Below are 13,977 nucleotides of genomic sequence, written 5' to 3'. Positions count from 1 at the left end.
CATTGAAACGATTGACGCTGAAGCTGAAGCTCTAATACTTTGACCACCTGATGCAAAGAGCCCACTTACTGGAAAAGACCTTGATGCTGAGAAAGATTAAGGGCAGGAGGAGAAGGGGGTGACAGGGGATGAGATGGTTGGATGGCATCATCAACTTAAGAGCTTAAGCAAACTCTTGGAGGTAGTGAAGGACAGGGAAGCCTGGCGTGCTGCAGTCCATGAGGTCGCAAAGAAACAGACAGGACTAAGTGACTGAACAACAGCAACAACAAATAAGGAAAATATTAGTCCACATAGTTGAGCAGCCACTTCCCTCAGCAAGACCTGCAGCTTCCAAAACGAGTGCTGCTGAGTCAGCGGTGAGAGACTGGCAAGGTGGCATGGACCAGCCTACTTGTGATGAAAGCAAAACAAAGAAAACAACCATCCCTTTCTTCAGCTAAATGTTTTTATAAGTCCCAGGTTATTTACCCATTGAAGAGTAAACTGTAAGTTACTTCACCCAGATGTTCATCTCAGAAGTGTGAGTTAAGAGATGACATCTAAAAACAAAGTTATCTTAAACACAGCTGAGGCAGGTCTTGAGATGGTGTCCCTACATCTCATTATGTACCTCATCTCTAAGTAACTGTAACAATTCAAAATTGCATTTCTTGGCTAGAATGGCACACAGCAAATGCTCCCCAGAAATCTCATCAGTGGTCTGGTTCAAAAGAAGAATTTGTGATTTCTCTAAAGGGGAGGAACAATGAAAGTGTTGCAGGGAAATGAGAGAGCATCTTTATGTCTTATTCCTGTATGATCTCTTGGTCTCTCCTGCTTCTGCCTTCCAAATTTTGTGCTTTGGGGTCTTTTCTTTAATTTGTTACAGTTCTGTCAATCAATACAAGGCTGAGTTTTGTTTTGTTTTGTTTTCCTGCCAAAATCAAACCACATCTCCAATAGATGGAATGAATGTCTTAATCTACCGCTTAGTATATGCAACCAAAGGAAAATTTTACAGTACTTCCCAACGAATTTCATTTTGTCTCCTTCTCTCCCTGTCACCTTCTTGCTTTAATCATCCAGCTGAGCCCACATTCTCTTCCTTGCCTTTGACACAGAGCCCCACAGTGGAAACCTGAGCGGATGCGGCCCAGGCGCCTACCTTGCCGAGGCCTGGGGTGTCCTTCACCTTGCTGACAGCCCTCAGCAGGCACGGCGGGGCCGGGGGTGGGGACGTCTGGAGAATCCCACTGAAGCTGGTGGCAAAGAGAGGTGGCTCGGCAACAGAAGTGGAAGGCCGATGTTTCTTCTTCTTAGATGAGAGATTTAACTTCTGGGCAGCTCTGGAGGGAAAAAGTCAGAAAAAAGACCATAAAGGAAAACGTATGGCACAATCAGATATGCTAGGGTCACTGCATGGCCTTTCCCTAAGGAAGCCCCTAGTTCTTATTGCCATAAACAGCTCTCTCTCTTCCTCCAAGGGCCAGGTGGTAGCCCCTGATTGCGACCAAGTGAATCCAGTGTTGTGCATGCCATGCTAAATCGCTTCAGTCATGTCCGACTCAGTGTGACCCTATGGACTGCAGCCTGCCAGGCTCCTCTGTCCATGGAATTCTCCAGGCAACAATACTGGAACGGGTTGCCATTTCCTCCTCCAGGGGAAATCTTCCGGACCCAAGGATCAAACCCACATCTCTTACGTTTGCTGCACTGAAAGGCAGGTTCTTTACCACTAGCGCCATGAGTGAACCCAGGGAGCTGCCAGATCCTTTACACGGCAGAGCAATGCCATGACCTCACATGGTTCTGCAGCCTCCATCCACAAAGAACTGCTTATTATCCACGAACACTCAGCTTAAGCATGAACAAAGCTGGCCATCTTTGGGGATAAACAGTACCAATTAGGTTAATCATCTCATAACTCCTGGTATAAACTCAAGTGTGAGAGACCTTATGAGTTTTTTAGAAACTCTAACACGTTGTAAAATCCACACTGGTCTAAGAAAGAACCACGTGGTGACCGTTCGAGGTATGCTGTGGATGTGATTGTGGAAGAAAAACACAGACCCCAGTGCAGTGGGGAAATATAAATCAAGCTGTTAAAGAAACATAACACCTAATCAGAATAAACTGCAGCCAAGGTGTAGGGTCCTGAGACTAGGGGCAGCTCATGAGGAAAGCAGGCTTTTGTGCAGGGTGCTCTTTCACTACAAAATGCAATTCATGGGCAAGAGCAAGGGTTGACAGAGTCAGAACTCACAAAGGTGGCAGAGGACACAAACGAAAAGGTGGGAGGGAGGGTGCTGCCGTCATTAATAACATTTGTTGTTCTCATCTCATCTTCCCTCATTAGAATGTCCTAAAACACCTGAAATATGACAACCTTATCATAGAGAAGAGGGGGAAATAAGGCAAAGGCACAGACTATAACATTCTCACTTCTGGATTCATTCTGGATTCATTCTTGGTATTTTCACACTATATTCTTATTCTAAGAATTCCAGTTTCCTTACCAAAGGTGAAGAAACATTTTAGCTGCAGCTTAAAACAAATGGGCTACTGTGTATTTATTCTACACATCAAAACCTTATAATCCATCCCATGTTTTTACTGACTGCATAACAGGTCACAAGCAAAGTAGCTCAAAAAGATTAAATCAGCATTGTTTCCACCCCTTCCCACTTCCCACCACCTTCCATCTTCATGTACAAATCTTAAGCTCTGGACTGGTTAATTTTAATTTTGTATCAGTAACTGTCATGCTTTTGACAAATCCCCTGAGCTACAAAATGGCCACTGCACAAATACAGCAAATAGAATTACCACTTCAAAGCTTAACTTTTTTCTTAGCTGTAAAACTGAACATCTTTTTCACAAGAGTGATTTACAGAGGAATAACAGATTTTGATGGAATGACACCCTAACAATCCCAATGCCAAACTTAGGGACCTCTATAGTGAATTCATGTAAGATGATGAAAAATGAAGGGCACTAGAAAGAATTTCTACAGTGCCTTCCCCAATCAGCAAAAAAAAAAAAAACAAAAAAACCTAGGAATAATTTTTTCTCATGCTTTCATTGCCACTCTTTCTGATACTGCCCCTCTAAAACTAAAGGTGAAGTGGGATTCTTCTGGTGCATCTCTTGGTAGTTTTCATTACTCTGTGAGATTTTCTCCTTGAAAAAACAATGACGCATCCAGAGGTGGTGTGTGTGACCATCACATTCTACCGAAAGCAACCTCTTACTGCGTTCAAGTCAGGGTGCCTACAGACATAGAAGCATTAGGAAGAAGGGTGAAGATGACAATCTGCTAGGAACTGAATGGATCATGTGCTTATCTATTCACATTAGGATTCTTTCAGATGGTGGTAAAAGGACCAAGGAGTTGCTGTGGTTCACACTTCCCCACCAGTTGGGGGTTCCTGGTCCAAAAGTGGAGACAGAGAGAAGGGAGTGACCCTGAAAGGCAGCTCAGAAGAGATGCTGGCTTTTTGTCATTTCTCTTATCTGTACTACCCATGTGCGTTTACTCCCTCCACACAGGCCCTGCAGAGGAGGAAAGAGAGGGTCCTTGAAATTAAAGTGCATGAAGGGCATTCCCAAGGAGTCAAGGTTTCATTCCTCTGTCTCTCTCCTAATATTAATATAATGTTTGGGATTTGATATTAATATAATATCAAAATTTTACTCTATTACTGGATCAATCCCAATAGCATACAAACATGCTATTATTTCTCCTGTCTTCAGAAATAAAACACAGGTCTTTCTCTTCGTTCTTCTTACCCAGCCAGCTACCGTTCTGTTTCCTTGCTCATCTTTGCAGCAAAATTCATGGAAAGTGTTGTCTACACTTGGTTTTCTCCAGTTCACCTCCCCCCATTGCCTATAAGCTCATCCCAACCAGACATCCATCCCATATCTCCTCTGACATAGCTCTTGTCAATGCCACAAATGACCTCATGATTGTTAAATGTCATGGTCCTCAGCCCCATTTTACTTGACCTATCAGAGGTCCTTCTGATATCCTACTCAGGCCAATATTTTGAATCTCAGCAAACTTTGTGAAGAAGATACTAATAGTACTCCCATTTAACAGACAAATAAATGAGGCTTAAAGAGTTAAATCCAAAGTCCTTTGAGTATCTGACTTTATTTGAACATCTAGCTTCTTCAGATACTATGTAGGTGATAGGTAAGTTACTTAAATTCTGATAATGTTTTTGTAAAGGGTCCAGCATAGCACCCTAGCATATAGTTGGTACTTAGTAATATCATCATCATCATTATTACACATATTATTATCAAGCCTCGGTTCTGCATAGTAAGACAGAACAAAAAAATAATCTATCTTTTATAGACATTTATGAAAATTAAATAAGAGTGCAGGTGAAGGGTTTAGTATACAGGAAGTACTTAATATATGGTACTTTGAAGGAATATAATAATAAACAGTGGAACTGACCCTGAGCCTAGGTCTCTGTTCCCCATATTGCATCAGATCATCTCTGAACAGGTAGAAAGACAGGCAGGGAAATGTAAGGGCATTTGTGGGGTATAAGTAAAGGGGGCATCTTTCTAAAAATCGGACTGATGGATCTGCTTCTTGAAATAGCTTTTATCATCGAAAGTGTCCAAGTAGTGGCTAGAAAGCCATTTACAGGGAATACCAGGGAGATGAAAGCAGGCACTGGGAACATGGTATGATTTCCAAAATTTCTTCCGATGCAAAGACACTGAAATGATCCCTGAAATCTCTATTCCATTCAGGGAAGCCTCTGTTGGCTTCAGTGCAGGAAATTATTTGGAGAATACATAAAAACTACTTTCTTCTTAAAACACACACATATATGAAATTTCAAGGGGGAAACTTCGCTCACATCACAGTTACAAAAAAAAATACAAAACCTAAAACATATATATGAAATAAACAGAAGTATTCTAGAGCTCAGAAATCACAGTTTAGAGCCATATATTGCATAAGAACATTTTATTTTAATTTCGGCATCATCCTAACCAGCTATTTGATCTCTATTTTATATGTTTCAATTTCTCGAAAGCCAGTAACTTCTGCTCTTTTTACAGAGCACTTCAATGACACACAGACAGGTCCAGTTTGAGGGACAGAAATCATTCGTATACAGTTGTATTATTCAGTGACACAAAGGAGCAGCAGTCACGAAAGAATTGAAAAGGTAAAGACATTTTGGCTTGCAGTTATTTTGTGTAATTAATGTCTCACAAGTTCTCTTTTTTTTTTTTTGTAGGGAGAGGAACAGATGAGTATGCTGTTTGATAAGATTTTAAATAACAAAAAGTTAACCTAAAAACTGTGAGAAGTAATATTTACTTGACTCATTCTTGCCATGGACTATATCACATATTTCCTACAGCTTTTCAGCCCTGCACACATCTTTAAATATCCCTGGGCTTCACTTAATTCTCTGAACCTTATTTCAATTAAAAAAAAAAAAAAGGCGGCCTCTCTAGCAGGATGAAATTAATACTCACTGAACAGCTATAAAGAAAGTGACGCCACACTAAGCATCATCAGTCTGTAAGGAGAGGAGCAATGATGTGAACTTGGCGAGAATTTAAACCTAGCGAGCTCAATTCTTCCCTCTGGGCTCTACCCTTTCTCTCCATCCTTACTCGTCTCACACAGGAGACAATTACCCTAACATATCAGTGTGATACCATCTGAATTCAGGAATCAGTTTAGAACTGAGATGACCTTCAAAGGAGATGTTTCCTTGTTCCCCCTGGCCAGATCCACCCAGAGCAAAAAGAAAAGAGGTAAATAATTATCTAGTAAATTTAATTGGTTTAGGTGGAGGAGAGCTTTAGATCTTAGTTATACAGATCAGAGGGGGAACTTATGGGGTATCTTTTTCTTTTTCTGCATTTATGTGATAGACTATTTGACCTTGGATTTTCAGAATTACGGACTGTTTAAATGGGAAGTCTTTCATTCTAAACGCATCCCATGAGAATTAAGTTGGGGTCCCTTAGTGTCTAGAGTTTACTAAAATATTGCTCTAACAATATTGTAAGAATTGGTAGCTTCGTGACTAATAGAACTCTCCTTAGATAATATCAAGCAGGAATATCAGGTAGTACAGTTGTTTTTTTAAGGATTCTTCATCCTTTAAAAAATTCTAAGTACCGTGTTTGCTAACAACACTCTGAGAGCATTTCATCCTGTCTGAAGGGGGTGTTCAACTGTGAGATGATCATATGAGTGGGTGAAAGCTTCATGAAAATTAAGAGGTCATTCAAGCTCTACTAAATTGAACCCAAGCAATTGACTGGTGAGACATCAACTGAAAAACTGCTCAAGAGGAGGGCAGGGTGAGGCCGTTAGAACTGCCCCATCTGTTGCCCAGAAAGGGTCCTGACCCAGGAGGGAGATGAGAGTGGTAAAATCGCCAGCGTCAGCAGGTAAAAAGACAATCCACATGGCAATTTAATGTGAAATGGCCAGGGCTGTCATAGGCTCCGATGGCTTAGGTGCCATTATAAAATATTTCAATGCTCTGAGGATTAAGACTGTCTGGTAAATAAGCAATGACGTGACAGATCACAGCAGCTCCCAGGAAATCCATGGGGTCAGTGACACAGGGGTAGAAGAAAATAAAACAGATTATGAATAGGGAGGATCTGTGACAAGAACCAGTGGTCTGAGGCAAAGCCCTCTGGAAATAGTTAAGATATTCATCTACGTGTTAAAAAAAAATCGTTAGGCTTCATTTTGAAATAATGCCTATTTAAAAGTATTCTGGCACTGCCATGAAGCATGTTACTCATTCTGGAAATTCTCCAAACAGGGAATAAAAAGCGTCCTCCTTCACCTTTCCATTTTCTAATTGGCTGTCACTGAGGTCATTTCCATGCCTCCGGAGACCAAAAAGCATATGGGTCTTGGGGTTTTTCAGATTTTTATGTAAATGATCCATTTCATTAGTGTAGGAAGATAATTCATGACATGACTTCAAATAAAATGTTTACTGCTAGGAGGCAAAACATGGCTGACGGTTAACCTCAAACAATATTGCATTAAGACACAGCAGCCAGACACTATTATAATTTGAAAATAGATTGATTTTTGCAACTAGCGGCACAGCATTAACCCACAGTGATAATCTCTATGAATTTACCCCTATTCTTCTCTTAAAACTTTACCCATTCAAGGCTTCTACAAGTTGCCCTTATCAAGTCCTTGAGGCTTCAGCAATTGAGAGGCAATTGAGAGCCTATGTCTTATGTCTTAACACTTAATGAGATGCTGCTGTGTAGTGTGGTCTTTCCTTCTGGATGCCATTAGTCTTGACTCGATCACTGCATCATTACTGATGTAATAATAGCAGAAATAAAGTATACAATAAATGTAATACACTTGAATCATCCTGAAACAATTTCCATGACCTCCGGTCCATGGAAAAATTGTCTGCCATGAAACCAGTTCCTGATGCCAAAAGGGTTGGGGACCACTGGTATATACCCGCTCAGGGTTTCTTAATTGATCCAGCCTTTGGAGTTAAAGGAACATATGCAAAGTCCCAAGACTATGTATCTGAAGTTCTAGAAATGCTTAGATCTTGAAATGTTTCACTCTTTCTAAATCCTTTTTCACATACTGTCACATCCATCACACTCAGTCCTGTGAGACAAGCAGAGAAGGTATTTGTACCACAAAGTACAGGTGTAAAAAGCCATGAAGGCACAGAAGTTACCTGATTTTATCTGTAGTCACAGGACTGGTGATTGTCATAACTGAGATGAGGATTTGCATTTTCTGCTTTAGACTTAGGGTCAGTCTACCACTTCATGCTGTTATGCAATGTGATAAATAGAAGCACTTATTTTATTTCATTTGGGCAATATAAAACCAAATGATAATCATGTGCCTAATAATGAAGACAGAAAAAAAGCAGTTACATAGTTTTGTATGTAACTCAAATCAAATCATATATAAGCATTTACCAATTACTGATCTAGTTGCTTAGCAACATACCTTCTCATCACAGGGGGAAAATGTCTCAGCTGAGTGAGTCAGGTCATGCCCAGAATTAGGATATGAAAGGCAAATGATATGAAAGTGGTTTCTCGACTCCTACAATCCCAACCCAGAGCAAGTCCTTGCATGACAGTAACACCACCACAACAATGACCACCAGCACACACCATTCTTCTGTGCCATTCTCCACTGCCTCATACCTCTCCTTCTACAGATACAAAAAGAATGCTGAAGCTGCTTAGAATGCATCTCAGTGCTCTGGAAACAGAATCAATCAATCAATGACGACTATATACTAAAGAACTATGCTTCCCTGGTAGCTCAGTCAATAAAGAATCTGCCTGCAGGGCAGGAGACCCGAGTTCGATCCCTAGGTCAGGAAGATCCCCTGGAGAAGGAAATGGCAACCTACTCCAGTATCCTTGCCTGGAAAATCCCATGGACAGAGGAGCCTGGTGGGCTGTAGTCCACTGGGTTGCAAAGAGTCAGGCACGACTGAGTGACTAACACTTTCACTTTCAAAGAACTATGCAATTAATAGGCTATGCATGTCAGTCAAGTCACCTCTGAGTCACCCCGCAGGTCCTCTGTGTTCAAGAGTCTACTCCTAAGTGGTGGCTATGAGAGGAATCCACACCACCCAACATTATTGAGAACCTCCACTGGCTCCCTAGAAGCTCAGAGGAGGTAGAAGCTTTACCTGAACTGCACATCATTCACTCATGCCTAGAGGTACAAAACGGGGAAAAAGCAAAATTTAAAAACCATACTGTTGGTGAATACTGCTAATCCATTCCTGTCTGGATTTTTTATGGTCAAAGTGAGAATAATAGAGGTGAATGAAAATACGACTAAAGGCAAAACCAATGGGATGAAAAGCAGCCCTTTCATAAACTAACTTTTCTTTTTTTACGAAAGCTATTCAAAGTAAAATCTTTTTTGCTGAAAGCCAGGTACCTAAGAAAGCGTTTGCTGAGCCAAGATCCTTATGTGAAAACAGAAATGCTTTCATATGCTCAAATAAAGCAGGAGATGTTTAATAATAAAAGAATTAGCCATTGGCATGGAAAGCTAAAGGCTTCCCTGATGGCTCAGAGGGTAAAATAATCCACCTACAATGCAGAAGACTTAGGTTAGATCCTTGGGTTGGGAAGATCCTCCGGAGAAGGGAATGGCAACCCACTCCAGTATTCTTGCCAGAAGTCCATGAACAGAGAAGCCTGACAGGCTACAGTCCATGAGGTTGCAACGAGTCGGACACGGCTGAACAACTAAGCACGCACAAGTGGAAGGCTAAACGGGAGCACAAAGCATGAATTTGCTATTTCCTTGCTGAGGAAATGTGGACTGGCAGAACGCAGATGCACGCTGTGTCAGCGGCAGAATGTTCGTCCTGCTGAGGCCCTCTGCCTCCATGTCTCTGATGCCCTGCTTTCTCGGGGCTCAGGTAAGCTTCCCTGGTGTCTACAGGGATTTGGAGCATTTTAGGAAAGACTCTTCCACTCGTCTTGCTGGGAGGGAAGCCCTTTCAGCTCATTATACACCAGCTGCTGCTTGTGCTCTGTGGGCCCCAAGCTCCGTCACCTCAGGCGCCTGGCAGCAGGATACCAGGCATGCCGGCAGATCTTGGCAGCTTCCTTAATATTTCATGTGATGGGGCTTTCAGGGAGTGCCTTCACTAACAGCCAAGATGCCATCCTTGGAAGGCTAGGTTCCAGGGCCCGAAAGAAGGCTGGGAACCTCTGCTCTAACGAATTTAATCTCATCTGGAACTTGACAGTTGGTGCCACACTCTTTTGGCAGCTTGGGGACATGTGGGCTTTCTTATTACACATTTCTATTTCTGTGTGTCCAGAAAACCCAGTAGGTTAGACCAGAACACTGCTGAGACAGCCAGCGCCAGGCCAAACCTAGATGAAAACACATTAGAAAGAGGGAATTTCTGTCTCCGAGACTCAGTGACCTCAGAAAGATGCAACTCGCTTCAGGCCTCATCAATCTTTCATATTTTGAGAGGGCTCCCCACTCTTTCAAGGACACTGGAAGACTGAATAAACCAAAAATGGTTATCAACTGATGTGTAATATAAAGATCTGCAGCAGTGGTCCCCAACGTTTTTTGGCACCAGGGACCAGCTTCATGGAAGACAGTTTTTCCACAGATCAGGGGGCCAGGGGATGGTTTCAGAATGATTCAAGCACATTACACTTACTGTGCACTTCATTTCTATTATTATTACATTAGCTCCACCTCAGATCTTCAGGCATTAGATCCTGGAGGTCTAAAGAAAGCATACTTCCAATTTGTAAGCTGCCTTTGATGCCACGTGGGAGAGGAAATGCCAACCCATTTCAGTATGTATACTTGCCTAGAGAATTTTCCATGCACAAGCCTGGCAGGCTATAGTCCATGGGGTTGCAAAGAGGTGGACACAACTTAGCAACTGAGCATGTATGACATACATATTAGTTTGTGACTCCACAGCTGTTACCTTCTTTATTTCACTGCTTTACTCCATGATGCACAAACCTACACTTTCTTCTCGCCTGCTGACCTGAGTCAGTAGACTCCCAACTTGCCAGGGCACATACCTAAGAACTTTACCAGGGAGGGAAAAAGTCTAACGAGCACAGAAGTCTGGAGGTGCACCTCTAGGATCTTCTGCTCCAAAGATGTCCTTTACAGATGTCCTGGATGAGGCCACGCGAGGGGACAGCACAGGGCAAGCCCACTGCCCCATCCTGGTGGGACCCAGCCTCGCCCACTGTCTGACTGGGGACAGCAGCCACGTGCCTGGGTTTGAGGTCGCAGCCCCAGCTATACTCCCAATCTCCCTGCTCCTGCTCTACAGCCTGTGAAAAGCCTAGGTCTTCATCTTCCCAGACCCCTAACCTGGCTCCCTGATCTCCTGCATTGTGCCTTCTGCTTGCCGACTTGACTTCAGCTTAAAAGCCTTCTGCTTCAGCCTGGATGGATCTCCCAGTCTCTCCTCCTATTAGCACTAAGGTCCTCATCATGTTTCCCTGTGCTAAATGACCCTCTAGCCATCAGTCCCTTCTGATCAGATGCTCCCTGTCGGCAGATCTTTAGGTCCCTAGCCTAATCCGCCCAGCCAAGCCTTCTTACTAATACCTGGGAAACCAGGTAGCTTCTAACCTCCTCCAGAGGCAGACCTTTGCAAACTGGGATCAACAAATAAAAGAACTGTAAACATCGAGGCCATCAGACCCTAGTCAGTACAACTGTAGTTGAAAAATCCATCCCCAACTAGGTATATATGATTGTAGTTAATTGCCAGTACTGTTACCTTTCATAAACATGAATAATTGAGAACTAGCTGGTCTCCTTGATTGAAGCTGATAAACTCATGTATCTACAACTAGCTATTTCAGCTGCTTATAAATATAGACAGAGAAAAAGACAATCATAGGCTAATTAAAGCCTATTCCTTAGGAATGCCTGTGTTTGATTTTTCTGCAGAGAAACAATTGTCCATAATATATGTATGGATATCGACTACATTGCAAGAAATAGCTAACTAAAATTAAGGTTCCTTCAAGGAATAAGCATATTCCAGATAATTTGATTTCAAGAATCTAATGAATCTAATGTTCTTTTCATTACATCATGCAGCCTTTTAGATGCTAACTCCAGTAGTTTCTAGTTAAATCATTTATATATATGCTAATGTAATGTTCAAAGGAAGAAACCACATGACCTACCATAAACAGAGAGCCCATTTAAAAGCCAAGGGTGACCACTAATTCCCTAGTTTCCCTTAATATTTATCTTCCTTAGCTGTTTGGTAGAAAATTATCTTAAAAAGCATAAGAAACTGAAAAGCAGTTGTTGTTCATTTAATGTCTTTATTTTAAAAGAAACAGTGTTTTATCTTCACTTTCCCCATATTTTGATCTTGTGAAATTAAAAACTGACATGAAATTACATACTTCAGATATAATTTGCTGCCTGAAGCAGTCAAGCTGCTATCAAGGTGTGATAACTAGAAATGGACAGCAATTGCAGAGAAAACAAAGCCTTTAATCTGTAACTCTTTGCTCAATACCTGTAGCTCTCTCACAGCAAAGATAATTAATTGTCAATGCTGGGTGACATACTCTGTGGTTTGGGGGCTTCTTGGTTAATTAAATGTGAATATATGTTAGTTTTGTTTGCTAATGGAAGTGATTTCTTTTTTCCCCTTTAATATCAATGTTTCTTTTTATTTAACAAATTATTTGGTACAGTTGAAATCTGAGGAAATCATTAAGTAAGTTATTTCAAAGAAAAACAATTTGCTAGGGGTCTCTGCATTAAAAAAGTAGGAACCAGACACAGCAGCGGCTCAGAATGTCTGCCCCCCACCTCTGTTACAAGGTCAGGCAACCCCAGATTTGGGGCAATCTTTTAGACTGCTGATACCTCAGCAGCCCCACTTGAGGGAGAGAGGTAGAAAGAAACTCACATCCCTTCCTCTCGTATTTATTCTACTGCCAGGTCACTTGGAAGGAAGTCTATGCAGATTGTTGAAAAAACAGGGTGAAATCATGTTGCAGGTGTACACGACCATGTGTAAAATAGGCAGTTAGCGGGAAGCTGCTCTATAGCAGAGGGAACTCAGCTTGGTACTCTGTGACGACCTGGAGGGGTGGCAGGAAGGTCCAAGAGGGAAGAGACACATGTATATACAAGACTGATTCATGATGTTGTACAGCAGAAACTAACACAGCATTATAAAGCAATTATACTCCAATTAAAAATATATAGGCGAACTCATCATAGGCATGTTCAGAGGCTCCAAAGCAGAGGAAAGGAGGCAGCTTTTGTTTTCAATGAAGTTAAGAAGCCATCTCCCTGGAACAGACAGCATAGATGAGAGATTACTCCAGAGCAAAATAACTTGTGAAAGGAGGAAGAATCCATAATAATCATGGCCAATGAGGACTACAGGCGTTGGCAGAAAGGAAGGAAATTCTCACTCATGATACCACATGGATGAACCTTAAGGACATCATGCTTAGTCAAATAATTCAGGCACAAAAAGACAAATACTGTATGATTCTGCCTGTATGTGCTAGCTAGAGTAGTCAAAGCCAGAGAGACAAAAAGCGGCACCGTGGTTACCGGGGACTGAGGGAGGCGGGGGATGAGGAGTTACTGTTTCATGGGGATGGAGTTCAGTTTGGTAAGATGAAGAGGTCTGGAGAGGGAAGGTGGAGATGCTGCACAACAACATGAGTGGACTTAATACTACCGAGCTGTACATTTAAAAACAGTTAAGATGAGTGGGTGTTAGTTGCTCAGTCGTGTCCGACTCTGTGCAACCCCACGGACTCTAGCCCACAAGCTCCTCTGTCCATGGGATTCTCCAGGCAAGAACACTGGAGTGGGTTGCCATTCCTATCTCCAAGGATGGGTTATGTATATTTCACCACAATAAAATTTTAGTTTACAGTTTATCTCCAGGTTTCAGCGTCAGAAAACAACAGCAACGAACCATGGGGGCAACGCTTTTTGTGACTGTGCATCAAGGCCGCTAACAAAGACCTGTGCTTTACTTTTTGTTGCATGTTCCTGCTTATTTGATGATTCTACATGAGCAAGGCAGTTATGCTAGGAAACAGCCTGGGAAGGAAACATGAGCCTACCTGTCTCCACGGCCAGGACATGGATTTGACCACCAAGGATGGATGCTCTCCACCCCTCACTTTGCACACTGCATCTGGGGTTGTTGAAATCTGGACATGGATATGTGTGTGCATGTTAGTGTGTGTGTATGTGTGTGTGTGTAGCATGGGTATGGAGGGAGGAGGCAAATAAAGAAATTAAATCATATAAAACAATAAATAAAGATAATGCAGTGGATTCCTCCCAAGTAATTCACATCTCTCTCAGCTAAAGTCTTTATTGGGACTTCCCTGGTGGTCCAGTGGTTAAGAATCTGCCTGCCAGTGCAGTGAACACGAGTTTGATCC

General features: G+C 42.1%; 1 protein-coding gene across 1 annotated transcript in view; it reads right to left on the bottom strand.

Moving 5' to 3' along the window:
- Positions 1-13,977, bottom strand: part of KIF26B (kinesin family member 26B) — a 505,242-nt gene that overhangs the window by 149,903 nt on the left and 341,362 nt on the right. The window contains 1 exon segment of the mRNA XM_020915263.2: positions 1,148-1,328. Coding sequence (XP_020770922.2) covers positions 1,148-1,328 — 181 coding nt within the window.

This window comes from Odocoileus virginianus, chromosome 11 (assembly GCF_023699985.2).
Source record: "Odocoileus virginianus isolate 20LAN1187 ecotype Illinois chromosome 11, Ovbor_1.2, whole genome shotgun sequence".
NCBI classification, from domain to species: Eukaryota; Metazoa; Chordata; class Mammalia; order Artiodactyla; family Cervidae; genus Odocoileus; species Odocoileus virginianus.
The sequence above is the reverse complement of the archived record's forward strand: the minus strand, read 5'-3'. Positions and strand labels throughout refer to the sequence as shown.